Below are 27,017 nucleotides of genomic sequence, written 5' to 3'. Positions count from 1 at the left end.
AGTTTTCAAAGTTCACCCGCAATGCATGTGGCATGGTCCTACTGTGAAGCAGCTGGGCTTGTTCCCAAACAAATCAATTGGAGCAATTTAAAAAAGAAAAGTCTGCTGGTGCCGAAAGAAATAAAAATTCAACTATTCTGCGAATTTGCCCCGTTGTGGTATTGCTTCCTGTCGGTCAAGTCCCACAATAATGGGTAACAGCTTGAATTAGGTATCCTTTTTCATCTGCACTGACCTCCTTTAGGCGTTTTTGGGGTTTTCTTTCATTTCGAATTTTAAAATTCCCCACTGCTTCTGCATGAACACCGCCAAAGATTAAATTTCTTATTCTTTGGGCCGCGGCTAACGGCGTTCATCGAAATTCACTCGATAAATCTGGTATTTTTTCTAGTATTTCCTTAGCTCATCTGAGTACCGCGCAAAAAAACAGACCCGACAAAAAGCGTTGGCCGCGTACTTGCCTCTCCCTCACTCCTATGGTTAGCTCGCGGTTTTCGTCGATGTGAGTACTAGGCTTAAGGAAAAGTTCGCTAAATATGGTCGCTGAAGAGAAAGCCCCTTGTGTGAATAGGCTATAAGGGCCAAAAATGCGAAGTAAACGGTCCCGCAAGAGTGTTGAACAACGCAATGCGGTACGGTACGGTGTGACCGTTGGCTTGGTGTGCCCAACGGCTTGCGGCTTCGAAATACCGGCTGACAACGCAAGGCATTTGCTTTGCTCTTTTGCTTTACTTTTTTAACTTTTACTTTCCCGATCCGATGCCTAAAACCACAAAATGCTGCGCCAGAACCTGTTGGATCAGCTCAAGCACTTCATAGAGACGGTGAGCAATGGCCACAGCTGCCCCCAGCTGCTGACCAGCCCCAATCTCATCAAGCTCGCGTAAGTAGACCGCTAAACTTCCTCTGAGTCCGTGGTAAACAACAAATCGCTTTGATCCACGCAGGCTGGGATTCCTGGAGGAGCTGCCCGCCACGCGGGACATAGTCTTCGAGTACTTCGCCCTGCTGGCCGAGATCAGCGTCCAGCTGTATGTGTCTCCCGAGATGGCCGACTCGAAGACCGGGATGCCGGTGTCCCAGGTGAAGCAGGCCGGGAATCGGCAGCAGCAACTCCGCGCGCCGGAGTACGAGAGCTTCAACCTGGTCAAGACGGCGCTGCAGAGCCTGGTGTGGAAGGGTCCGCCCGCCTGGTCGCCCCTCATAGCCAACTGGAGTCTGGAGCTGGTGGCCAAGCTAAGCGACAAGTACACCCAGCGGCGGATGACCATCACGGCCAGCTGCAACTACTGGCTGGAGTGCAGCGCCATGCACGGCCTGATGACCCTCATCAACAGCTGCTTCCGGAAGCTCACCCAGCCGGAGGAGGAGGCCTGCGTCGAGATCATGCTGAATGCCTTCCACCGCTTTCCCATGACCTTCGACTGGATTGTGGCCAGGTTGGGTGGCTGCTTTCCCTACAAGATCATCATGCAGATCCTGCAGTGCGGCATCAAGCGGTTCGTCGAGGACTACCGCTGCCACCTGGACTCGGAGGCGGGCATCCTCGACTACATGACCTCTTGCCACGAGCAGCAGTTAAGGGCCGCCTTCCGCGAGATGCTCAGGGAGGGCTTTGCGCCCAAGAAGCCGCTGGACGTGGCCGTGGTGCCCTTCCTGCTGATCACCACCAACTACTCGGACACGATCCTGCAGAGCTTGGTCAATGTGCTGGTGGAAATATGTGAGTGGCAGTTAGATGAAGGAAATTGTTAAGTATAAAGAATACTTTAACAACTTCTTCGATTACAATTACTGTTTTTTAACCTTTTTAATTCAATTTAAGTTAATTACTGTATACTACTTCTTTTAACCTAAAATTAAGTTCATAATCTGTTTTGAAAGTTCCTCTTTCATATGACTGATCTGCTATGTAAGACGATTTATAACAAGTATTCTTTATTTTAGATTCCGAGGAAATGTGCGAGGTGATTGTGCAAAAGTCGCCGCTCTGGCTGAGCAACAAGATGTTTGCCGGAATGCAGCCCACGCTAAATAACGCCGTGCTCCGGTTGAACGAGCATGGAGCCACGTTGCTACTCACGGCAGCCAAGATGGCCGAGAAGTACGTTTGGTGCCAGGACTTCCTGGACAACTCAATGCAAGAGCTGGAGCAGTGGGTGCTCAATCAGCGCAACTTTCCGCTGCTGGCAGATCTGGCCTATGAGGAAACCAAGTACATGCTGTGGAAGAGCTGCCTCAGCACCAATCTCTTTGAGCAGCAAACGGCCGTGCGGCTGCTGCTGGTGGTCTGTAAGTAAAAATATCAATTACTTACATTTTAAAGCAACTAAACAATGCGTATTATCTTTTCTTAGCATCCCAGCACCCACACATTTACTACCAGACGATATCCCAGCTTCTAAAGAAGTCATATGCCCAGAACCCCAATGGTATTGGCGCCCTAATCCGTTTACTAGGCGGCCAAAGCGGCATGGTGAACTTTCCCGGTTTCACGCCAGGCTTCAAGATGGTTTTGGAGGATATAACGCTGCATGTTCAGGTCAACAATCGGTTGCCAGTGCCCCCTGGCACGCCCACAGAGGCATTCAACACTTTCTCCAACCTCAACATACTGGCCAGGTGAGAGAAATAATATTTCTACTTGAATACCAGTAACATTTCCGCTTGATAATCACCCCCAGGATGCACAAGAGCAAGAATGTGGCTCCCTATATCAAAGCGCAGCATTTAAACCAAGCCCTCAACGAGTGTCTTCCCAAAATCATCCAAATCTTTGACTGCACCGTCAACAAATTGGTTCTGAAGATGGACAGAGATGCTGCTGAGCGCAGTGCGGAGAAGTTTAGGGCGCAGCAGAGCAATAACAACAACAATAATGACATGTGCAATGGAAAAGACTACGGAAAGCGCCCAAAATTGGAGCCAGGCGAGGATAAGGCGGAGGAGGAAGACGTGACCCGAATGCGCTTGGCCCACCTCATTGTGGATTTGCTGAACAACATTGAAGCCGGCAGCCGCACCAATGTCCTGCGAACTCCCCTTGTCCTTAAGTTGGCCGTGCTTAGCGTGAAGTACTTCTTTGTGGGCCTAACTGAGCAGAGTAAGGATCACTTTATTGGCTTATACATATATGTAATAACAAATCTTCTGTGTTACAGCTGTGATCCGTCGTGCGGCGGCTTCGCATCGCTCATACGCCCTGCTGCAGCGCCAGTGTTCCGCGAGGAAGATTGCGAGAACAGTCTGCCTACGCGAGCTGGTGGAGGGCGCCCTCTTCTACCATGGCCATCTGCTTGGCCAGCTGGAGGAGTACGAACTGGATGAGCTGCAAATCCCCGAGCACGAGCTGCTCATTCTGCAGAACCTGCACACCAGCTCTGGCGCAAACTCGAATCGGTCCGTGCTGCATTCCGGGATTATAGGACGTGGTCTGCGACCCGTGCTGCCCACCAACGAGCGAAGCTGCGATGCGGAAAAGCAGGCGCTGTATCTAAAGGCATTGAATGCCTGCTGCGCCGATCTGGAGAAGCCGAATAACGTGGAGGGCTACTCGCTGGTCTCGCTGCTGCTGGTCGAGCTGGTCTCCACGGACGTCATGTACAACGGCCTGCCATTTCCGGATGAGGAGTTCACCCGGGTCACCATGGAGCGGGACATGCAGATCAGAAGGGCGTTTATCACCTCGCCGGTGCTCTGGGCTGTTTTGGGACTGATTGCCGGTCATAGGCCGGCCCTTTGCTATTCCTCCGTGCTACTGCGGGCACTTTGCGCCACCTGCTTGCATCACTGGCGGGGAAAGAATGGTGGGCTTTACACTTACTTAAGTTTATTAAAAACCTTTTCTAACAAAATTGTTACTTTTTCAGTCAATAGATTCCAGCCCACGGCTGCCAACGATGAGCTGATGCTGTGCACCAAGAAGATGCTGCAGCTGCTGGCTATGAGCCAACTGATACCGCCGCCACTTACCAATTTGCATCTCATTATCGAGCACTTTGAGTCGGCAGAGGTAGGATACCTTTAGATTTGTAAGAACTTTGTACTATAAACCACTGAAACCCACTTCCAGATCGCTCTTCTGCTGCGCGAGTGCATCTGGAACTACCTTAAGGATCACGTGCCCTCGCCGGCGCTCTTTCACGTGGACAACAACGGCCTGCACTGGCGGAATACGAACACGCCGCTGGCCAAGGTGCCGCCCCAGTATGTGGACACCCTGCGCCACCTGATGCAGCGCAAGCTGTCCACGTTGGGGCCGCACTACCATCAGATGTTCATCATGGGCGAGCTGATGGAAGGCCACTCGGAGCCGGATCCCACGGACCGGCTGCAGATCGTGGAACTAGATTAAGCATCCGTAGTTAGCTAGCCTAATGTTGTGTGAGCCTGTGCGTGTGTGTGGAATGAAATGTTGAGTGTGAAGTGTGGAGTATGGAGTGTGCGAACTAAATGCAGTGTTTGTATTTTGATCTTCAATGGGTTCTTTTATTTTCGTTTCATTGGTTTGTAAAAATTAAAATCTCAACCTAGGCCTTTGCAAATACTGTCCAGCAGTTATTGTACCGACGGCGCCTGAAAATCGCATCGTTTGTGGGTAGTGGTTTTAGAATATAACGAAGCCAACAACAATTTCACTTGAACATGTCTCTTTATGTGTGCGAACCGAACGCGCACCGTCTCCTCCAGCAATCGTCCGCTGCCTTCAGTACATCATATATTAACGACTAATTTACGCTTTCATTTGTTTCATAATAATACACAGTATTGTCACATGGATATATATAGCTTTCGTGTGGCCCCAATCGCTGCCTCGTCCCAAAAGCGTCCTGGCCATCAGCTAACTTAGAGTCGCGGCTGATGCTTCTGCCTCTGCTGCTGGGGCGTCCAGGTGCTCCTGGTTTATGGTTCCTACATGGTTCTATGTTTACAAATACTTGGCGAATGTAGGACAACAAAAACGGGAAAACAAAACCAAAAAGTTCCTCACAATTTGTTAACAAAGTTATTCCTTTCGATTACGCTTAGCATCTAAGTGTGGTGGCGGCAACCGTGTGCGCCTACGAAGTCCGGCAGTGGCTCAGTTTGCGTACGGAGATGCAGGACGTCAGCTTCTTGGCGCGCCGCTTCAGGGCCGATCCCTTCTTCTTGACCGGGGGCGGCTCTTCCCTGCTCCCGTTGCCCAGGGAATTGCCGGAGGCGGATGCGGCTGCGGCGGCCGCAGCACTCGTGGAAGGCGGCTCGTAGGCGTGGCAGGCTGCCTGGGCAGCCTTGTTGGCTCGATACTCGGAGGCAGCCGCAGCCGCTTGGCGGGCGAGCTCCTCTGTAAGGAAAAGCATTTAAAGGTTAATCAAGGCTTATGGAAAAGAATCTAAAATGGTTAGAATTTCTAAAAGCGAGAATCAATCCTTATTAAAAGTCGCTTTTTAGTAGACTATAATAAAATAAATCGAATTCTGGCAGAGCATTTAAAATCTTATATCACCAAAGGCCAGAACTATTTAGGAAATCTTGTTTGTAGAGGGAATTCTATCCTCTTTTAACTAGGATAAAAAAAGTTTGTTGCCGAATTATTTACTACCTTTTCAGAATTTAACCAAAACACTTGAGGCTTATCGAATCTCATGTATAAAAGAAGAATTTAAAATGGGTTAAATTTCTTAAAGCAAGAATCAATCGTTATTAAAAGGCGCTTTTCAGTAGACTATAATAAAAAAAATCTTTTTTCTGATAAAGCATTCTATAAATATTTAAAAAATCTCGTTTAATGAGGAAATTTTATTCTGTTTTAACAAAGCAGTTTGATACTTCTGTTCTTTGCAATGCTAAATGTACTTTAAATATTTTCAATTTGAATACTACTTCTGAATACAACCAAAACACATGAGGGACACAAGGAACCCACTACTCACGATTGACGTCGTGCTCGGTGAAGTAGACATCCTCCTGGTGCTGATCGCCGTAGTGGTAGGCTTCCAGGTAAGGTATCACCGTCGAGCTGCGGTATTTGTCGCCATTCAGCGGGGGAATGGGTATCGGTGGGCCGGTTTTCACCGGGGCGGATCTGAACCAACTAAATGGAGGAAGTTCAAATTTAATTAATCAAAAAGTCAAGAAAGGCATTCCAACTCACGTGTCGTGGCGAATTTCCTGGAGGGAGAGGCGCTTGCTAGGATCAGCCTGCAGCATGCCCAGGATCAGCGTGGCGAAGTCTGCGTCCATCTGGTAGAGCCACTCAGGCGCCTCCCACTGCCCCCGCCCAATGTTCTCCAGCAGTCGGTAGATATTGTCACCCTCGAAGGGATATTGTCCAGTGGCCAAATTGTAGCTGCAAGTTGAGAAGATAAGTCATATTATTGGAAAGGAAGTTAAATTTCAATAATGTATATTTTATAAAACCTGTGATTTCAATAAAGCTACATTATTTTCTTTATAAAAAAAATATTTGGTACATTTGTATAACACGCAGAAAACTAAAATGGCATACCAATAAGTTCTCGAAAGCGAAAAAATCCTTGATGGTGATTCAATGTTTACACATTTTACAATAACAAACAGTGGTTGATGTAAGCTGATGTAATTTTATATTTTTAGAAACCAATAAACACTTGATATTCTAATTTAAATTAATGATGCAATTCTTTGGTTAAGATTTATGATATCCATAGAGAACAAAGGAAAGAATTTTTATCTTATTGCGACCTTTTTTGGATTGTGAATAAAATTAATGCATTTTACAAGAGGAAAAATGAAGCTTCAATAGACATTATTGATTAGCCTTATAGAATATGATATTTTTCGTGAAAATAAAGATGATCTATGTACACCACAAATGACTTCTTAAAACAGTGTATTATCCTAGGCTTACAGTGTCACTCCGCTGCTCCAGATGTCCACCTTGAAGCCGGCGAAGGTCTCGTGTCCGTTGGCGATTTCCGGCGGCTGGAAGGCCGGCGATCCCTGGCCCGTCGTGCACGTGTCGTCGGGCGAGAACAGATCCAGTTGCTCGGCCACGCCGAAGTCGGATATTTTGAGCGTCTGGTCGAGGGAGAGCAGCAGGTTGCCCGGCTTGATGTCCTTGTGGATCACCCGGCAGCTGTGCAGGTACTCCAGGCCGTCGACCAGCTGGCGAAAGTAGCCGTGCGCCTGGAAGAGCGGCATCCGCTTGTCCGGCTGGTAGTCCACCATCTCCTGCAGCCCCCCGACGCAGTACTCCATCACCAGGTACATCTTCTGCTTCTCATCGTTGTACAGAACGTCCACCAGCTGCACGACATTCGGGTGCTTCAGCTGCTTCAGCAGGGCGATCTCTCGCGTGACGTTCTGCTCGCCATTGGGTATCCTGCGCAGCTTGCGCTTGGTCAGGATCTTGACTGCCAGCCGGCAGAGATCCTCCGAGTTCATGGCCTCCTTCACCTTGCCGTAGGAGCCCTCGCCAAGGACATCGCCCATGATGTACTTGCCCACCATCTTGATGTTCTTCTTTTTCTGCTGATAGATGATGTCCTGGCTGTCGACGCGATTGAAGAACATGTTGCCCATGTCCAGGGTGACGCGATCCAGCGTCTCGATCTCGTCGTCGTCCAGCCAGGTGACCTGAGGATGTGGCTGCTCCTCGAGGAGCAGCTCATCGGGATTGTAGAAGCCCGCTGCTCCCGCCGGTTCCGACACGGCGGCAGTGGTGTCCTCCTTGAGCTCCACAAAGGGCTCGTCGTCCAGGTCGGAGGCGACGTCATAGTGAAAGTTCTTGTTGGCCAGCAGAACGGTCATCTCGTCCTCGACGGGACCCGGATCCTCCTCCTCCTTGTGCTGGGCCCCGCCGCCCGTTGGATGGTGTGGATGGTGATGGTGTGCTGCCTTGACCTGTGCCTCCATGGTGGTCACAGTCATCTGGACAGGCTGCTCCGGCTGCTTCTCCTCCGCCTTGCCGAGAGCTAGAACATTGCATAAACCTCCGGAGAGCCCCACTGATCACATATCGCAGGTGGGGTGGCCCCACTCCGGCGGATTTGGAGTTGCGGGGAGCAGGCTTGGATGGTGCTGTGGGTGCTTACTGGCTGGCCAACCCAATCCTCTCCAAGCACACGCGTGTTTTTCTCCCTCTTTTATCGCTCACCTCTCGAAATACCTTTATTTTTGTAATCAATTCGCACAAACACACTTGAATTGATTGTTGGCCTGTGATTTTCTCGAGGTCTCTCGTCGTCCGTTGTTTCTCGCGTGGCTTTTCCCCTGGATTTCCTTCACCCCTTCTCCGGTCCACAACTGCTCGATCTGTTTTTCATATAAATTTGTTAATTTCTGTGTTTATTTTCCGTTCAATTTGTTCTTTTTTTCCGAAAATTGTTTAACAATTATTTTTTGGTCAAATTTGGTGTTTCGCCGTACGGTCACACTGACCAGGGCTGCACAGCGAAAGTCTTGTTGTTGCTGGCGAGGCTAAAAAACTGAATAAAATAAGAAATTTGTGATTTTTAAAGAAAACAAACGAACAACTCGAATCGAAGGGGAAGTCATGGCCACCACCAAGGAGCGACTGGAGCGGCTGATCAACGCCAAGAAGCAGCTGGAGGCGCAGATCAGCAAGAACGGACAGATCCTGGCCGCCGTAAGTAAAGTGGCGCACTCATCTTGGTACCCTGTTCTTGGGATGAGGTATATCTGCTTTGGCAACCAAGTGGCAGTGGTACATACCCTGTATCTACTGTTCTATAGTATCAGAAGAAATTTGGCACTTTGATACCCCTTCTTTTGGTTGGGGTACATCCACTTTAGCAAGCCGCTGGTTCGTAAACACCCTTGATCAGCTGTTCTTATAGGACCTCGGGAAATACCCTTTACTTATGAATAGGGTATATGTGTTATGTTATATTTACGTTTTGGGTTCCAAATAAAACTAGTCAATAGATGGTTTTTGAAAGGGACCCACTTGAAATCGACATACGCAGAAATGGAAATACCATAGTGATTCTCTTTGGTTAGTCTATCCATATTCATCATGTTTGTTAGATCTGTGATTTTTATGTTATTTCTCAAAATAATATTTATATCTGAGTTTTATTTTTTGTATATAAAAGTAGTCATTACTCCTGAGCGAAAATAAATGTAAAACATTTTGGGACACTACCTTAATTTAAACAAAAATGAGAGACTACTATCTTATGGATATATGTACATGACCATAGCTTTGTAAGACTTTTCAATCATTTTTTAAATTTCAACGGAGTAATTCCATAATAATTTATGAAAAGAATGCAAAACATTTAAAACAACTAAAAAGCTTGTCAACCAATTGCAAAAATTTGCTCCTATGACATCCATTTAATAGAAATTATGTTATGCATTGATAAATATGATCCTATTACAGGTTTCCAATTTATATTAATGACCGCCATGATAAGGAAGATCGATTAGTCTGCATTATTCTTAACATAAATTTTTAAAATCTCCCTGATCAAAGAACCTTACCCTTCAAGTCTCCCTATTTTATTATTTAACTAAAACTTTATGATATTTACCTTAACCTTTCATTCCAGAACGACAATGTGGGCATGACCGGACCGCTGGTGGATTCCGAGGGCTTCCCGCGCAACGACATCGACATTTACCAGGTGCGTCAGGCGCGCCAGACCATCATCTGCCTGCAGAACGACCACAAGGAGCTGATGAACCAGATCCAGACCCTGCTCAACCAGTACCACAGCGAGATAGCCACCACTGATCCGGAGCTGGTGAACCGTGCCTCCGCTTTGGACCTGGACAGCGACCGATCGCCAGGAGGAGCCAATTTGGCTGACCTTGCACCAGCTCGCGCCATCGTGGTGGTCAACCTAGTCAGTCCCGATTCCCCCGCCGAGAAAGCTGTGAGTGGCAATATAGATAATCATTATTACAGCACTTGTTAACCCCGTTTGAATACCCATTTCAGGGACTTTGTGTGGGCGATGCCATCCTCCGTTTCGGCTCCATCAATAGCAGTAACTTCAAAGGAGATCTCGCCCAGATTGGCGAGGTCGTGCGCAACATGCAGAACCAGAATGTCCAACTGAAGGTGAAGCGTGCCGAGCAGCAGCTGGACTTGATATTGGTGCCAAAGACCTGGAGCGGACGCGGCCTCCTCGGCTGCAACATCGTCCTGCCGCCCGAGGCCATGGAGCACTAATGTAGTTAGCCTTTTAAGTTTTTACGGAATCGTCAGTGTACAATGTACATTTTACCCTGCCTTTTAATTAACAGCTCATGGCCAGGTCACCACTGGACGCGTTTGCTCTAAATTGTGAAAATTGATTTTTGGATTGGAAGCCTGATTTCAGAAGGGTTTTCAGGCCAATTTAGCCGGAGTCATCTTGGTGATTGACAGCAGGGTCAGTGTGCCAAGGGGTAGAAGAAAAGTTGACCAAGGTGGGTAACAGATAAAGGGTAATAGTAGTGATTCAGGGTATGATGAGTATTTGCTGCTTAAATAGGGGCATTTATTCTTGATCAAGTTAATAAATCTTTTTGAATCACAATCTAAATAATGATCACTTTAGGCAGTTTTCCAAAGGATGGCATCATACTATGTTTTAAAACTGATTTTTGAAATTTTTTTTTTCTTTTTAATATAATGTTTATATTTTAAATACCTTTATTGCGATAAATGTAAGATTTAAATTGATGCAGTAAATAAATATATTTTCGGAACATTTTGAAAATTTTCCTTAAAAATGAAAATGAAACGTATTTTTTGAAGGATGGAATCATTCTATGCTTTAAACCTAATAATGTAAAAAAAGTTTTCTTTTTTAAACATTTTTGACGTTATGTTATAAATATTTTTTTGCAATAAACTTAAGAACTGAAGTGAAGCGGTAAATAAACATTTTTTCGGAATATTTTGAAAATTTCCTTTAAAAACCAAAGGTGAGGCAGTTTTTCGAAAGATGGCATCATCCTTTGCTTTAAACCTATAAATGTACAAAAATTGATTTTTTTTTAAAACATTTTTGACATTTTATTTTAAATATTTTATTGTAATAAATTTAAAAATTGAAGTGAAGCGGTAAAAAAACATTTTTTGGTCACATTTTGAAAATTTCCTTCAATGTTTTTGAACAATCAACTTAGCTAGCAGAGTTTTGAACCTGACTTTTAGTCTGCGCACAATGCTTTCAAAACTGTGATTTTCTTAACAACCAGAAAATAGAAATATTAAAACCTAAAAAATGGAAAATTAAGCAAACGTTTAATTTATTAAATTAATTTGAACATTTTAAAACTTGTTTATATGTATTTAGGCGTTTTTAAAAGGGTAAGCGAAAATAAGCCTGACTCTAGCTTAGACTCAAACCAAGGACCAAAACCGGTGGGGAAATGTAACATCCCGAGAGTCCTAACAGCAAGAGAGAAAAACCCCGCGAGGAGAGCGCAACTAGCAGGTCGAGCTTTCGTCCGAAAATCTATTTAAGCAACACGCAGCGTAAAAGTTTTAAAATTTTTTCACCCGCGCCGCAGCATCCGAGTGCCATAAAAGAAATTAAATTAAAATAAGACTAGTTAGAAATAATGCTCTGTGGCGGAGAAACAATTACAATATAGTTTATAGAATAATACAACTCACAACCCCAACAGCAGCCGACGATTTTGTGCGCCGGAGCAAAGCTTCCGCAGCCGTCGATTCGAGAGCATTACGGATGCGAATCCAAGTGGCGACAGGACGAAAGTGCGGCTAAATTACGGTAGTGAAAAATTGTGGGGCGCCGCTGGATTTCTGTGCAATTATTCTAGTTAACCAAGCCAAAGGATCTGTGCTGTGTCCTGCGACTGATGGCTAAAATTGCGAGCTGTTCCAGATTCTGAACCTGTTTTTTGTTAGAGGAAAGCATGTGTATGTGTGCGGGCTTTACATAATGGAAGAATTCAGATGTGAGGACTCTTCTGCTCGTCCTTTTTCGCGAAGTGCCTGTTGTAGGGGGGGGGGGACTCTCTTGATAGTGTCACTGTCATTGCCAGTGCATGGGAATCTGGGAGAGATTTGGGGGGGGGCATAGAAAGCTGCGCGAAATAGCACAACAAACAAGAAGCAAGGAAACTAACAAAAAAGTTAACTAAGGGCGGGCATCCTTTTGGCTTTCGTGTGTGTGTGGGGGGGGGGCAGGAAAACCAACCCCCACAATCCGCACCGAAGGACCAACATTTCGGCTACTATACTCGATGAATTAAAAAAAGCCTGTCTGTGTGCGTCGCTATGTGTGTGTGTGTGGGTACACTTGAACGCGCTTTGAACCTCTCTCATCTACTCACACACACTTGAATAATTCAGAGACACTGCAATGCTGCCTCATTGTTCATCAATAAATTGCCGTTAGATGGCCAAAACACACACACACTCTAAAACTCAAGGAGAGCTTTCATTTTCGGCGTCTCATTAGCCCGCCTGTTAACTGAATTATTCAACAATTACAGCTGAGATTTCGCAGCTTCACACGTTGCCAAAATGCCAAAAGGCCAGAATGCCAGTTCGCCAGTGTGTCCACAAATCCTTACGCTCATTGGGCGAAGGACACATGCAAATGAATTTTTCATTTGCATGTTTGTGTGGTGGGCGAGTGTGTGAGTAAGGTGAGCTGAAGAGTACACCGTTCACACAGCGGCGGTCAAAATTATAGCTCAAAAATGCAGTTGGGGGAGAAGTTTCAAAAGCCGATAATTAACAGAAGTCTCCAGGAGTTTAGATCTTTTGAGATCCTGTGATCTTATAGATACATGCACTAAGTTTCTTTTCAAACATTTTTAAAAGTCCATAGAAATTCGTTTGGAATTCAGTTGAAAAAGATTTATCTAGCACCACTATTTAAGTGGTTTTATTTCTCCTAATGTTCTGTGATAAGCTCATTGGTGAAAAATGTGCTTAAAAGTATGCTACGATTTATTTCACAGTCGAACATATAAAGTGAAAATTAAATTTTTATTTTTACAGCATACTTTTAGACGCCTTTTCTTAAAATCAGATTTTAAACCTGTTGAGATTTCTCTAATAATGATATAATCATAACAATCAGAGTAATCATAATAAAGATTGATCCATCTACTATTCTTAGTACACATTTTATTGGCTAATTAGTTCAAGTACCTAAAGTTCCTTAATATATTTTGATAAAACACTTCAAAAGTGCTATTAGCTTGACCCCAACTGCTCTTAAAACTTCGTTTGTAGGGGGGACCTGGTATTGATGATGACAGATTAGTTGCAGGCGTTATTTTTAGCCCGGCCGTAAAACCTAATTCAAGCCATTCCACGCAGGAAGGACACGGACACGAACTCGGGACTGCACAACTACAACCACTGCGCGAGATGGCGCCCGTCACCCGCAGCCGGAGCAGCAGCCGTGGCAGAGTAATCCTTGAGAGCAGCGCCGCCCGATGAAGGATTGCAGCATGGAACGCACATGCACAGGCACTGGCACATGCACATCCACATCCAAGCTCACTGGCAGCATAAATAACGCAAGGACATGGACGGCGCAACGAACGCGACGAGGACAAAGGCCCACGGCCTGTGACAGAAATAAACGCCACCACCACCACCTCCTCGCCGAGAGCTAACCGACTAAACGTGAACCCAGCACCAGCAAAAGCCCCCTCCCCGAGTGATATTATTTTTAATGCAATCAAAGTGCTAAGTGAGTTTGCCAAAAACAGAAAATAGAAAGCAGCCGAAGAGACTGCATAAAACTAGAACAGAAGTGCCGAGTGAAAGTCCGCGTCGAGTCACAGGTCCTAACCCAATTTGGGAAGTTTGTCCTTTGAGAGCGCGTCGCAGGCCCGGCAAGGACGAGCAGGATTCATATGGACGACGGCAGGCGCGGCTCGGTTAGCCAGGTGAGCAGCCAGGAAAGGCCCTGCAAACTGTACCGCAAGCGGAGGCGACGCCACTGAACCAACGATCCACCACCCAATACTCGCCTAAATGAAGAATGAAGAAACAAAATGTGCGCACGATATCCTTGATCGTGTGTACATTTACCTACTTGCTTGTCGGCGCCGCCGTCTTTGACGCCCTCGAATCGGAAACGGAAAAGCGTCGTTGGGAGGCGCTGCAAGGTGAGTGCGAGCACAAGTGGCAGTGCAGTCACACCATACACTAGAAAAAAATAATTCATTTTAAATGGTTTCGGAAAAAAAATAATCAAAAAAAAGTTGTATTTAGTTGAGAAATGTCTGGCACTTTATTTCTCAAGGCATTCATGGAAAAGTCTTTGAACAAAAAAATATTTAGGTCCCTACTAAAAAAAAATTTATTTTTTTCGGATTAAGCCTTTATATCGATAATTAAGCGAGTCAAGTGTATTATTCTTAAAACAATATTTTTGGTTTTAATAATGCATTACCTTTTTTTGATAGTTTTGAATAATTTTGTAGTCTACTCGGAGATTTCATATTTTTTGAATGGAGGTTCCGAGTTCAAGTCTAGGCAGGAAATGTTTTTATCAAATGTCTTTATAAAACTAAGTTTAGCCAAGTCTCAGATTTAGAATTTTTAGATTCAAGGGCCTGTTTAAAATTCATATAGTAAATTACTAACAATCTATTCAGTTATGTAAAAAAAAAATTCAACTACATTTTTGTTTTGGTTATTATATACCCGATACTCAATACGGCTATTCATTAAAATTCTGTTGGACCTTTAAGGTTAGAATCTATGGTATGTATTACTATACATATGCATACCTGTCATTAGTGCGGATTTCATGAGACCCCTTATTTCTTCGAGTGCTCAATTGCTTTTCACTGAAGAACATGACGACCATTACCTGCCGTCGAGATTCGTGTGGGTTGCGTCATAAACACTCTTGCCTTTCTTGCGACTAATTGCAGATGCCGAGGACATGATAATACGCAAATACAATATCTCACAGGAGGACTTCAAAGTCATGGAGACTGTGGTGCTCAAATCGGAATCACACAAGGCCGGCCAGCAGTGGAAATTCACCGGTGCATTTTATTATGCAACCACGGTGCTAACCACCATAGGTGAGTTATCTAACCGACTGTGATATGGCTATAATATACGTACACATCTATAAACCACTCATGATGACCCGCCATTTCAGGCTACGGACACTCGACGCCCAGCACGGTGGGCGGGAAGCTCTTCACGATGTGCTATGCCATCGTGGGGATTCCCCTGGGCCTCGTTATGTTCCAGAGCATCGGAGAAAGAGTGAATAGACTGAGCAGGTGTGTTTGCTAGTTATATGTTTTTTTCCTTATAAGGGATTTTAACTTAACCGTAACTTTAAGACTTTCTACGTTTTCCATCTAATTTTGAGACATTTCTTTCCTCTATTTTTTTAAGGATTTATTCATATCAACAGTATATGTTCCAAATGCATTTTAGTCTGATTCTTAAATGACTTTTTTATATTCGACGTCCTCGACTATTTGATATCCGTTACTCAGCTAAAGGGAGTGCGAGGGAGATGGAGATATGCATGCAGCAAATCGGCTGTTTTACGAGATTTTATTCGCTTATAACTTTTTAATGAATGGTCAGATTTGGAACATTTTTGGAATGCTGATGGGTATTGATACAAAATATTATAAACTTACTAGACAAGTTTTAGCGTTATGGGTGTTTGAACCTCAAGAATCTGCATGCCAAATTCGAACCTTCTAGCTTTTATAGCTTCCGATATCTCAGGGTTCATGCGGACGGACAGACATACGGACAAACTGACACGGCTAGCTCGGCTACTGATCCTGATCATAAACATATATACTTTATAGGGTCGGAAACGATTCCTTGTACCTGTTACATACTTTTCTTTTACTTTACGAGTTACGGGTATAACTATAGTTTTTTTAAATACTTCTATTACTTGATTACTTTAAGTCAAACCCAACTCTTTTGAAATTTCTTTAATCTCATATATCCTTATATCTCCATCGACAGCTATGTTATCAAAGCGGTCCGCTCCTCGCTGCGCTGCAAAAGGACCGTCGCCTCGGAGGTGGACCTCATATGTGTTGTGACCACTCTCAGTTCGCTGACGATAGCAGGCGGTGCTGCGGCCTTCTCGAAATTCGAGGGCTGGAGCTACTTCGATTCAGTATATTACTGTTTTATTACTTTAACCACAATAGGTAGGGGATGATATACAACTTTTCCAACAAAGAATATAATTTGCATACCCTTTTTCAAGGCTTTGGCGACATGGTAGCCCTGCAGCGGGACAATGCACTGAACAGGAAGCCCGAATACGTGATGTTCGCACTGATATTTATACTATTTGGCCTGGCCATCGTGGCCGCCTCGCTGAACTTGTTAGTACTTAGGTTTGTTACAATGAATACCGAGGATGAGCGACGCGACGAGGCCCAGGCCATGCAGGTGAGATCGGGGTCCTCCGTGCGGGAGTAAGTCGAGCAACTCATGCCATTTATTACCGTAGACTTGAGGACTGTTTTTGGATTTTATTACTATCGTATTATGCCACTCGCCACAGCGAGTGTTTCCAAACTCGAGGCTTTTCCCCCGTTTTGGTAGTCAACCGCTTTGCTCTACAGTTTTATCCCTATACCAACGCTTCACTGTACCCTAGATTCCATAATATTACAAATTTTGTAACCTCTTTTCGTACAACTTCCATCTGTCTCATACTCTCGTACCTTTTGACCGAACTTGTTAAATTAACTCTAGTTTTTTATATATCATACATATATCTGCTTGCCACTTTGCTGCACACTTGGCTAACTCTTGATCTTGCACCTTCGGCTTCTTTTTCGATATTTACATACCAATTTTAATACCAAATGTTTTGAACAAATTAATTTATACAATCTATTCAATGCAGGCCCAAAATGCGAGAGCTACCCAATAAAAATCGAATAAATACTTTCTTTTTTCGCATATTTTCGGTTGCTTTTCACTTAACGAAACGATAATGAAACGCATCAAATGCAAAACGCGAGCTTAGTTTATGTCCAAGTCCAGTTTATGGACCAACGAGGTGATTGCGGTTTTTCAGATTCCAATACTCTTGACTAACTAACAAACACCCCCCAACAAACTACTATACTACTTAACCACCTGGCTTTCTGTACGACACTGAACAAAGAAGCACCACCACCAACCCAGTTCCAATCCACAAAACCACACGAAAATACCGTTCCTCAGTCTTCAACGCTATACTCCACCCACTCGGCATTCAAACACCCCCTGGATCCATAGACGATTTGTATCTAACACCTGTATTAACCCCTTGCAGGCGCTGCAAGTGGCTGTGAAGCTGGAGGGCGATGTGATAACATCCAACGGATCCATTCTGAGCGGCTACGAGGGACACGATGGCCAATCTCTGAGCGGAAGCAACGCCTCGTCCATGTGCTCGTGCCACTGCATGTGTCTCAATGGGAACCGACATAAAAAGTACGTAATCGCGCGATTAGGAAGAGGCTCGGGGGGTAGGCCAATTCACTGGGCACTTGCCGGGGTTTTCCCGCTCTATTATCTAGAGATAGGACTCGGGCTCGCAAGTGTCTGAGGGCTTTCGAAAGCTTTTCATCCTTCCACTGCCGACAGGATTGACCTTTAGTATTTCCCTTTCTTTGTCCAGCCAGTTGGCACAATATGGCATGCTCTGAAAGTGGGTTCGTATTAGCCGAGTTTATAATTAGTTAGGTAAACACAAAATAATTGGGTATAAACTTTTCAGGAACAAAATGTCATAGGTTATCCGTAGATACCTGAAACTTGGGTTATGCTTATATATTCAGTGGATTTCTTAAATATAATGAAAATGTTGAACACAAAAAAAGATACTAGGAACATTTAAAGTTCTTTAAAAACCTTAGGACTACCTTATATAACTGTCCTACGAAATATCTCACTAAAATCTAGAAGGGTAGTTTATATCCCCACTTTTTTTTTTAATAAGTATTGATGTTTTTTAACAGTACACAGAGAAAATTCTGACGTTTCATCTGAGTTGAAATTGTTCTTAAAAATAGAACGACATTTTTAAGTTGAAAATGTTTTTATTTTGCTCGAATCAAGTTGAATTGGTGGTATTTAAGTACATTGTATGTACAAATAAAATATTAGTTCAGTCCTTAGTGTATACTTATCAAAAAGTTGTTAAGTAAACTCAATTAAACTTTTCTCTTCTCACCATTTCGTTGTTATATTGATACCAAAATGTACTTACACGGTTTTTAAGAACGAATGTTCTCAATTCAAGAACAATGTTCTCAGTTCATGAACAATGTTCTTAGATAGTTTTCTCTGTGTATATTTTAACAAAGGGGAACTTTTTTGGGCAAACCATGTTTATTATATATAAATAAATATATTTAGGCAAATACTCCTACTCCTCAGCCTCTTTAAAAATTCTTTGTGAATGTTCTGTGTGTACTTATTTTGGTTTTTACAACACTTTATGGTTTGCACATCTGCAGAAGTAACAACTTGGGAAAGAACAACGATGCAGAGTAAGCTTTCCATTTCATCCGATTAAGTTAATATCCTGATTCTACTGAAATATATTTAAGAATAAGATATTGGTATCCTTATTATTAGAAAGAAAGACCATATAGTAAAATCAGGTTATTCCATCCATCAAGCATGCGTTCTGTACCGACCCATCATAACCTTGACTACTTAATTAAAGTCCCGACACCTTCACCCACAGGAATCAATACAAGTTGAGGCGATCGCCCACACACATCCGACACCTTCTGCCCGAGGTGGTGCCCATGCAGGACCTGAACTACGACTACGACACCCAGAGCCTGCACACCCTGGCCGATCGTGGGACCATGGACAGCAGCTACATGGGCGTGGATATGGTGGACATGGGGGATACGGCGAGCATGGAGCTGCGACCGCACACCCTGCTGAAGCGCAATGTCTCACTCCTGTCCATTCGCATCTAGGATTTCTAGGTGCGTTGGTGGAGGATTAGCGGGTTGCTGGAACAACGAAGTGGCGGCCCCAGCCCTTGCCAAAAACGACTTACAAATCGAAAGTGATAACAAGGCTCTAATAGTACTTAAATACTTATATAGATTCGCAATTGAATGTAGGACACGACACGATTGATCCGACCTGGATTCGTTTGCATAATGGTATCGAGCAATTTATGTAGGCTCTGGCTCAGGATCAGGCTCCCCCGCGATATGCCATGTGTGTGCATTTACAATGTGAACTAGTGCATAAATCTATACAACATGTAGTCGGCATGATAGAGACTAAACCTATATATACAACACTTACAACTAGGGCACTATACAATTGAATGTAAACCACTGCCATTTCCGAGCGATAGAACCTAGAAGCGATGCGAAAGATTATGGAACGGCAACACTCACTCGTAGTCTTTCTATTTTAACACTAACATCCATTCATCCGTAGCAGTAAATAGACCGATTCCGATGGTAACCTCGAGCTAAAATCAACCTGTGTATTACTACGTTTATAGGCCAGCTATTTGTAAAATAATGTATTTCCTTTAAATTGTAGACCTATATTACATATATCATAGAAGGGGTCGCGGATTTCGTAATAGTCAGTTTAGAGAATTTGATGGTCCTTAAACCATCAAAGCCTTAAAAGTTTTAGGATCAGGATTACCAACATCATTGACTATTAAACTGCCTTAAGTCTTTCTAAATGTTCGAAACTTAAAACCGAAACGGTTTCAAAACTTCAAGCATAACAGACACGCTTATGCTTCGTTTTATTAACTTAGTTTCCAACTAATCGTGCATATAAACGTAGAATATATTCCAGGAGCCAAAGTAACGCAATGAAAGTGTCAAATTAATGCTGTAAATACTACTTAGCCGATTAATGTTAGCTAACGTTTAAAAATCCATTTTATTCAGACTTATTATGATTACGTAATGTTTGAAGACGAACTCGATATTAGTTTACGATTACGGTGCGCAGTAGTTAGTAGCCGCAACTAAGGCGACGTCCTCTATCTAACCGAGTGTCAAATACTTAGCTAGAAGCCCACGAAGAACATTTCAGGCAACTCCAGTGCTCAAGTGACTCCACGATGTGCCAAATACTCACTCGTACGTGCGAACCAATGCCATGCGAGTGGCATCGAAGGGTTCGTATCGTACGTGTGCCAGACAGACATATATACCGTCTCAGACCCCAAGACCTCCCCCTATCGCATTTATGCAAAGAATGCATTTAGCTATAGTTGTAGATAATGTCGAACCGAATTCCCCACACTTAATTTAAGCATTCCCATGGATATGTTTTACGGCATTCGCATTTAAAATAGGATTTTCGATAATCTGTTCTAGTTAGTCGATGCATTTTTCAAGGCCCACATTGCTCACTCGAGACGTCAAACGCTTCAAAAGAAATCTCTTTTATCCTTATGTGCTTTGTATATAATAGTATACTTAATTAAAAAAGTAATTACTTTAAAAACGATATATTGTTAGAACCAAAACTTTGTCAGTTTGAAAAACTTAGTTATGCATTTGATTTAACTGAACGATTTTTAGAATGCTAATTCGTTTCCAAATTTTAAATATTTAACTATACCATATTTCAGCCAATGGGGTTTTAATTACCAGTGGAATTCTTTAAATTCAATATAAATAAAATCAAATGAAATTGTAATTTTAATTCAGGCAAATAATGCGAAATAGTGAAACTAAGACTTTGTAATATACTTATATTCCGAAATTACAACAAAAACAATAAACTAAATTTATATATGATTAAATCCGATATCGAATTTTTATTCTGGGGAGTCATAGAAACCTCTTTGTGAGGGACTCGGGAGGATACTTGTATTGAGGATTAGATACATTACCCACGAAGATATTTCTGTAACACTCCAGACTACTATTTTCCAGTAAAACCACCCAAGCAAAGAATTTGTTTAGTTTAAATGTATCCGTATTTATTGAAATTACTCATCGTATAGACAATTTTAAGTGTTCTTGTGTGGTGTACATGTCACATGATCCGTGTCCAAAGTGTACTCCCTGGAATCCAATTATTCAAACAGGTCCCAGTCATTTTCCAGCCTATGGCCCACCTGCAAGTGGGATTCTCCAGGATACTAAAAAATGACGAGGCCCGATTGATGTGGATTTGTATATGATTTCATTTTCATTTGTTTTGGTTTTAGTGACGCAGGGTTAATAGGGGGTGTCTGAGTGTTGATGTTCGTAGAATAGTTATAGTAGAAGTCTAAAATCAAGTGTTTTAAAATTAATGGGACAGCTAACTAATCTAATCGTCCATGCTCTCGTTATTGCGGTCCGGCGAGGCGTTTCCATTTTTGGGCGAGGCCGAGCGGGAGCGCGAGCGGGAACGCGACTTGTTGTCAGCCGATGCGGATCGATCGCTGTAAGGAAAAGGCATTATAATGCATTATAGAACGAGCTTTTGAGCGACCACAGTTGGAGGTCTACAAACAGGTGCATCCAAACAAAACCAAAGAAAGCACGAAAGAAAGAACCGTGAACTATCTATATAGAGCCGAGATCAGCGGGTCTAGCTAAACTTACCGTGAGCGGGAGTCGCGGCGGTTGGACTTGGAACGTGACCGGGAGCGGGACTCGCGCTTGGAGACGGAACGGGAGCGGGAACGGGAGTCGCGCTCGCGCTTGGGAGAACGGGAGCGGGTGCGGGAGTGGGACTTCGACTTGGACTTGGACACATCACGCGATTTGCTGCAGCACAAGAGGAGAAATAAATTAAATGGGTAAGCATAAGAAACTATGAAACTATATCAAGCAAGGGATCGTAATTAACATGTTCATTCCAAATAAAGTATTTCTAAATATACCAATTTAAGGATTGTTTTTATAATAGTTCTATTTTTAGATCTAATAGTATTAACTCTGTAGATAAAGTATAGATTATAATCAGGCAGCTATTCTATTTATATTCCATATGCTAGCCTCTATTATATGATTCATTAAGATCAATGTATATTAAGTACGATCCCTATAGGAAGTATCGAAAGTAAAACTTACTTGGAGCGCGAGCGGGAGCGAGAACGAGACTTAACCGGCGACTTCGACTTGGAACGTCCGCCACGGGACTTGGAGCGGCTGCGAGACTTGGAGCGCGAGTGCGACGAGCGGCGGGAGCGGGAACGCCTGCGAGAGCGAGAGCGCGAACGAGAGCTGGACGAACGGGAGCGTCCACGTCCGCCGCCGCCACCACCACCGCTGCGTCCTCCACGGCGATCTTCGACCAGATGGACGCGCCGGCCATTCAGCTCGGTGTCATCCAACTTCTCGATGGCTGTCTTCATGTCCGACAACGAGGCAAACTCAACCACGCTGGAGTGAAAGAGTACTGATTAATGAACAAATCGGATTATTTGGGAGTATTTTACTTACCCTTCATTGCGGCGCTGCTTGTGGGCATCGGCATAGGTGACCTCGCCAGCCTGGCGCATGTAATCCTTCAGATCCTGCAGGGGACGCACAAAGTTGGAAGAGAAGGATAGGCATTAGTGAATTTAGCTTTGGCAGGGATCTCGCACAATTCGCATCCAACGACAGTGGTGCAACTCAAAGGACAGCCCGTGCAGCAGGTGGAGCGTTTCGAATGATTCCGGTGATATTGGGGCTGGCTCCTAACCAAGTCCGATCTTAGAGTCCCTCTTTCTCTCCCTCTCACTGAGTGCCCTGTGTTCATCTATCCTGTGCTCTTGTCGCGCCTGCCTACGGGTGGAAACCGAGAACCTCACGCCGGACGAAGGACTCGATCGATCGATCGAGATGGGAGGAGCTGGTGCCCAGAGAAGCGTACCGGACGAAACATTCAAACGCTCCACGCTGCACGCGGCACAGAACTTAAGCGTAAACAATATAGTTAACAGTGGTTGGCAATTGATAGATAGTTTATATAGTTGATTTGGTTTTGGAAATAAATTAAAGTTAACAAAATATTTGTAATTGAATTCTTACTTAATGCGCTTTCAGAGAGAGGAGGACACACACATCGTTTCTACACCGAGAGTTTAGATTGTCTGCCTAGTAACTGTGGGCCAAGGACACCAAGGACACCTCATGACCTCATCGAAAGTCCGATCGAACATCGTTAACTCGACCAGGCAGCCAGTAGTGAACCAGTGGCCAGGCGGGCGGATGAGCAGATGGATGGCCGGCCAGACCTCGTTACGTTTCGTTACTTAGGTTTTTGTATTGTTTTGTTTGGTTTGTTATGCTTTTTTTTCTCTTGGTTTTCATGTACAACAGAATCATATTATAAATGGCAAAAAAGGTATTCAAGTGTTGCGGTAGCGGTAGCGATAGCGGTATGCGGTATTCGATTCGTTTCAGAGGGAGCCACACCACCGGATACAGTCAGGAGGTCAGATCAGATCAGAGCAGACATCGCTGGCCAGAACCACCGCACCAGAGAGCCAGAGAGTGGAGCATTTGGAGCAGTTTGCCGGGCAGCGGGCGGACAACAACCAGCGGCTTCGGCGCCTCACGCACAAACGAACTGTAAAAATAAGAAATACGTTTCGGGACGCTGCTCTCGCTGCTCCAACGGGTTGGTTGTCTAGTCGGTAGTCTCAGCCGGAGACGGAAGCCGGGAGCCGTAAGCCAGAAGAACCGGGAATTGGGGGAAGGACTAAGTTCGGAGGCACTAGCCGAAGATGGCAACTGAACGCGCGACCAGCATCGTAGCGTCATCGTCTTCGATCGATCATCGTCACATGCTCATCTCTCATCTCATCGTCGCCACGACCATCATCACATCATCTCAGAATTAGCGAACGCAAGCTTCTCATCTCTAACCACACTCGATTGTATCGATTTACGCCCTCTCACACTCACAATGGCTATAAGGAATTTGACAATTCTTTATATAATATTGTTGGTAGTTAATATTGTGAATATTTTTAGCAGAGAGTTAAATACCTAACACGCAAGAGGCCAGCCTACGTCTTGAATCTTCTTACGTGGGCTGGCCTTTTGACCCGGGCAGCTCATCATCGTCCATCGTCATCGTCATCGTTTGCTTTCTGATTTTGGTTTCGTGTTTTTTGGATTGGGTTCGATTCTGATCGACTTATGTGTATATACTTTTTTATTTTGTTTGGAATGGACGGATGGATGAGGCGGCGGCGATGGCGCATCGTGGAGGTCGTAGGTCGCAGATCGTAGATCGCAGATCGAAACCAATCTGGGGCTGCTCTGGGGACTGTCTTTCTGCCTTCCACCACTTCATTTGGTTTTTTGGGAAACACTCTGAACCGGTCAACAGATTGTCTTTCTCACGGCGATTCAATTAGATTCGATTCGATTCTCTATCGGGGTTTTGGTCCCGGTTCGGTTATAGTTTTGGCCCAGGCCGAGGAGGGAATCTCTCAGTCAAAGCACATCAAACTCTTTTTTTATCGGTTTCGGTTGGTGTGTGCGAGAGAAAGTAATGGTGGGTAGATTACCCCGATCAGTACCAGGGTTTTAGCAGTATTACTTATGTTTTCGTTTCACTTAAGCCTAGGTCAACTGTACAGCTTAGGGCTAATTTACAGATTAAAGATGGCTGGAGAGTGGAGGAGTTAAACGAAAAACGGGAGAAAGACACCGGGTAGTAAGTCGAAATCAAGAGGGGTTCTCAAAAGTGTGGGGGAGGGGTTCTTGGTTGGGGGATGGGTAAGTTGATTAGTGGGCGATAGTAAAAGAGTTCCATTTCAATCGGTTAGCCGTTATTAATGCTATCACTACTCTCCTCGAATCTAAGCTACAGTGATCAACGGGCCCAGGGCCCGATAAATCGATTCATGCCGATCACTTACCTGCCAGCTAACGCGACTGGACAAATTCTCCACAATCAGGCGGTACTCAGTGCGCAACGGTGGCCCATAGCGAGAGGATGATCTGGAATTTTTGTTTCTGGTGAATAATTGAATGGATTTGCTAATTAGTATTGACACTGCGCTGCTGCTTCCGCTGCTCCATCACAAAAATCAACGGTGATGCTGAATGTTCGAACATGTGCATATTTACACTCGGGTTATGCGCAACAAAACAAAAGCAAACATTTAACATAATATGCGGATAGGAAACGTGCAAACGTAGGAAAATAATAATATGCATAGGAAAACGGAGCGTCTTGGAAATAAAGAGATTAACAGCAAGTCAGTGTCGTTTGGGTCCCATCCACACAGAGGACATTGGTTTGATTGGATGCCTGGGAAACTCTTAGGATTTGAAAAAAGGGAATTGTTTTTCAGAGTATACTTCCAAGTGGAACTGTTTCTTAAGATCATAAAGTTGAAATTTAAATAAACTAATATTCGCTCTAAGAGTTCTACTCAAAAATGTATGAATATTATTAAAGCAATATCGTTTTGGGAAAAACTAGACTTGGGAATCGCAATGAATATTATCAAAAATGACATATATTAACTAGTTCTGAACTGATAGTCAAACATATTGTTATTATTGTGGCAAACAATTCAAACTGCTCGCATCTGTGTGAATGGGACTTTCAAATGAAAATAATTTGGCAATGCTAATTTTGGGGCAAACTTCAACGCAAACGAAGTTAGAGGACGGAATCGTCGCTACTTTGGTCGGGTTTTAGGGCCTGTACTTACTTGTCGTTGTAGCGACCGCCGCCGCCGCCCCGCCGACCACTGTATCGATCGTCGTAGCGGTCGCGGTTGCTGCCACGAGCGGTACCTCTGGCGGGTTCAACAACCACGCTGCAAAAATAGAACAGACAAGCGTGAGTCACTCGGTTTCGCGGGCTTTTTTCAACTTGTAGAAACTTACCGCTCGCCCAACAGCTCTTTGCCATTCAGTTCATAAACAGCATCGTCAGCATCGCGATAGTCTTCGAATTCCTGAAAATTCAATTAGAGTTTAGTACTGATTATGGAATTGGTAAAGGTTCCCTGCCTTTTATATAACCTTACAGAGGGTATGCTAAATATTTAGGAAATAATTTAAATTTGAAATCAGAAAGGCCTACAGAGGATAAGCCAAATATTAAAATAAGAAAAAAAGGTTTTCCCTGATGTATAAATTTAGTTTTATAAAGGCTGCCACGACAACAATGTGTCCAATATGGCCTAATTTTTATATACCCAATGTAATTAAAAATGTGTTTATCGATAGAAGGTTTTGGATTAAAATTTTTGATTTTCCCTAAATTGGATAACAATATAGTATAGGGATTATCTTCCTAACTTCCTGTAACATTTGGTTATAAAAATGATTTTACAATACCGTTTCAGGTTAAAAAACAATATGGTAACTTTAAAAGGGAATTTTTCCATTTGGATAGAGGTGGAAAACTCTATGATATGATATTGTAAGGGTACGTGGAATTCTTACACATTCCGAGGTGCTACAGAAAACTTTTTCAATCGAAAAGGCGTAAAACTTGGCAACCCGGAAATATATAAATTTTAATTTTCTACTTTTCGTATTTTATAAATTTGCTATAAAACTTTTTGTACTCACCACGAAGCCGTAGCCATTCTTGATAAGAATGTCGCGAGTGCGGCCGTAGCCTTTGAAGAAGCGCTCCAAATCGCGCTCGCGCACTCCGTACGGCAGACCGCCCACGTACACTCGAGATCCCACCATGATAAGGGGTCTTTGCGTATCTCAAGCAGATGCTAAAAGTTAATAAAAAGTAGATTTTAAAGGAAGAGAATTTTATTTTTCAGCTTCTATTTTGCTCGACTGTCCTTTCCGAGTGAAAAAAGAAAATAACACATGCATGCGAGTGTGCGTGTATTTGCCAAGATGGCGGCCACCACATACAGACGTCACACACACTCGCACGCAATGTACCGGGTGTACAGAACATTGGCGAAAATAATCAATACGCTTGGTGGTCGAAGTCCACCTTGCGCTTTACTTAATCGTATTCACTAGCACGTACCGTTTACTAAAGAATATTTATGGCAAAATTACAATTTACACGCTCGCCACACACTCTCTTTTCTCTGGCTTCTTTTTTTTCACGAAAAAAACGCAAGCGACTCGACACAAACGGAAGTGAAAGTGACAGC

At 43.8% G+C, this 27,017-nt stretch overlaps 5 protein-coding genes and 1 long non-coding RNA gene across 19 annotated transcripts; 3 read left to right on the top strand and 3 right to left on the bottom strand.

Annotated features, from left to right (window-relative positions):
* Positions 1–679: 679 nt before the first annotated feature.
* LOC119559850 (integrator complex subunit 5) lies at positions 680–4,479 on the top strand. The gene is made up of 8 exons (XM_037872955.1): positions 680–883; positions 948–1,723; positions 1,948–2,292; positions 2,358–2,622; positions 2,685–3,103; positions 3,162–3,806; positions 3,870–4,012; positions 4,073–4,479. Exons 1-8 carry the CDS (start codon positions 777–779, stop codon positions 4,352–4,354), a joined length of 2,982 nt encoding a protein of 993 aa, XP_037728883.1. The 5' UTR covers positions 680–776; the 3' UTR covers positions 4,355–4,479.
* A 153-nt stretch (positions 4,480–4,632) lies between these two features.
* On the bottom strand, positions 4,633–8,262 carry LOC119559852 (serine/threonine-protein kinase STK11). The gene is given in 5 exon segments (XM_037872957.1): positions 4,633–5,323; positions 5,913–6,073; positions 6,134–6,328; positions 6,869–7,897; positions 7,899–8,262. Coding segments are annotated over 5 exon segments (1,698 nt in total). The 5' UTR covers positions 7,949–8,262; the 3' UTR covers positions 4,633–5,060.
* Positions 8,263–8,475: 213 nt separating this feature from the next.
* On the top strand, positions 8,476–10,683 carry LOC119559853 (26S proteasome non-ATPase regulatory subunit 9). The gene is made up of 4 exons (XM_037872958.1): positions 8,476–8,608; positions 9,537–9,863; positions 9,929–10,163; positions 10,237–10,683. The coding sequence occupies exons 1-3, from the start codon at positions 8,516–8,518 to the stop codon at positions 10,160–10,162; spliced, it is 654 nt and encodes a 217-aa protein (XP_037728886.1). The 5' UTR covers positions 8,476–8,515; the 3' UTR covers position 10,163; positions 10,237–10,683.
* Positions 8,519–9,007, bottom strand: LOC119559854. The gene is made up of 3 exons (XR_005220973.1): positions 8,877–9,007; positions 8,695–8,822; positions 8,519–8,639 (listed from the first exon to the last, which is right to left on the bottom strand). It is a non-coding gene; the product is annotated as an uncharacterized LOC119559854 (long non-coding RNA).
* Positions 10,684–11,470: 787 nt separating the features above from the next.
* On the top strand, positions 11,471–20,732 carry LOC119560385 (two pore potassium channel protein sup-9). Of its 7 annotated transcripts, XM_037873807.1 has the most exons (11): positions 11,471–11,866; positions 13,283–14,082; positions 14,857–15,012; positions 15,093–15,219; positions 15,935–16,125; positions 16,185–16,372; positions 16,959–16,991; positions 17,250–17,410; positions 18,439–18,471; positions 18,672–18,924; positions 19,048–20,732. In XM_037873807.1, the coding sequence occupies exons 2-10, from the start codon at positions 13,956–13,958 to the stop codon at positions 18,913–18,915; spliced, it is 1,260 nt and encodes a 419-aa protein (XP_037729735.1). In that variant the 5' UTR covers positions 11,471–11,866; positions 13,283–13,955; the 3' UTR covers positions 18,916–18,924; positions 19,048–20,732. The 7 variants fall into 7 exon arrangements, with proteins under 7 accessions (XP_037729735.1, XP_037729737.1, XP_037729733.1 ...); XM_037873805.1 differs by having other exon boundaries at positions 11,472–11,717; positions 18,672–20,732; XM_037873803.1 differs by having other exon boundaries at positions 11,472–11,866; positions 18,672–20,732.
* Positions 20,733–20,890: 158 nt separating this feature from the next.
* LOC119560077 (serine-arginine protein 55) lies at positions 20,891–27,017 on the bottom strand. 8 transcript variants are annotated; one of them, XM_037873385.1, is made up of 9 exons: positions 26,888–27,017; positions 26,461–26,618; positions 25,768–25,838; positions 25,590–25,697; positions 24,786–24,882; positions 22,369–22,442; positions 21,997–22,308; positions 21,526–21,690; positions 20,891–21,362 (listed from the first exon to the last, which is right to left on the bottom strand). In XM_037873385.1, the coding sequence occupies exons 2-9, from the start codon at positions 26,584–26,586 to the stop codon at positions 21,248–21,250; spliced, it is 1,068 nt and encodes a 355-aa protein (XP_037729313.1). In that variant the 5' UTR covers positions 26,587–26,618; positions 26,888–27,017; the 3' UTR covers positions 20,891–21,247. The 8 variants fall into 8 exon arrangements, with proteins under 8 accessions (XP_037729313.1, XP_037729314.1, XP_037729316.1 ...); XM_037873386.1 differs by having other exon boundaries at positions 24,786–24,867; XM_037873387.1 differs by having other exon boundaries at positions 21,284–21,425.

Source organism: Drosophila subpulchrella, unplaced genomic scaffold (assembly GCF_014743375.2).
Source record: "Drosophila subpulchrella strain 33 F10 #4 breed RU33 unplaced genomic scaffold, RU_Dsub_v1.1 Primary Assembly Seq354, whole genome shotgun sequence".
In the NCBI taxonomy this organism is placed as follows: Eukaryota; Metazoa; Arthropoda; class Insecta; order Diptera; family Drosophilidae; genus Drosophila; species Drosophila subpulchrella.
This window is presented reverse-complemented; position numbering and strand designations above follow the sequence as displayed.

Bases quoted from the DNA above. Each gene is read 5' to 3' on its own strand.
- LOC119559850 (XM_037872955.1), top strand. From the start codon at position 777: ATGCTGCGCCAGAACCTGTTGGATCAGCTCAAGCACTTCATAGAGACG. The intron at 884-947 runs GTAAGTAGACCG...TGATCCACGCAG, and splicing joins CCCAATCTCATCAAGCTCGC to GCTGGGATTCCTGGAGGAGC. The intron at 4,013-4,072 runs GTAGGATACCTT...ACCCACTTCCAG, and splicing joins AGCACTTTGAGTCGGCAGAG to ATCGCTCTTCTGCTGCGCGA.
- LOC119559853 (XM_037872958.1), top strand. From the start codon at position 8,516: ATGGCCACCACCAAGGAGCGACTGGAGCGGCTGATCAACGCCAAGAAG. The intron at 8,609-9,536 runs GTAAGTAAAGTG...CTTTCATTCCAG, and splicing joins ACGGACAGATCCTGGCCGCC to AACGACAATGTGGGCATGAC. The intron at 9,864-9,928 runs GTGAGTGGCAAT...TACCCATTTCAG, and splicing joins ATTCCCCCGCCGAGAAAGCT to GGACTTTGTGTGGGCGATGC.
- LOC119560077 (XM_037873385.1), bottom strand. From the start codon at position 26,586: ATGGTGGGATCTCGAGTGTACGTGGGCGGTCTGCCGTACGGAGTGCGC. The intron at 25,698-25,767 runs GTAAGTTTCTAC...CTATTTTTGCAG, and splicing joins AAAGAGCTGTTGGGCGAGCG to CGTGGTTGTTGAACCCGCCA. The intron at 21,691-21,996 runs GTAAGTTTTACT...CTTGTGCTGCAG, and splicing joins CGCTCCCGCTCGCGCTCCAA to CAAATCGCGTGATGTGTCCA.
- LOC119560385 (XM_037873807.1), top strand. From the start codon at position 13,956: ATGAAGAAACAAAATGTGCGCACGATATCCTTGATCGTGTGTACATTT. The intron at 16,126-16,184 runs GTAGGGGATGAT...CCCTTTTTCAAG, and splicing joins TATTACTTTAACCACAATAG to GCTTTGGCGACATGGTAGCC. The intron at 16,373-16,958 runs GTGAGATCGGGG...ACGCGAGCTTAG, and splicing joins ACGAGGCCCAGGCCATGCAG to TTTATGTCCAAGTCCAGTTT.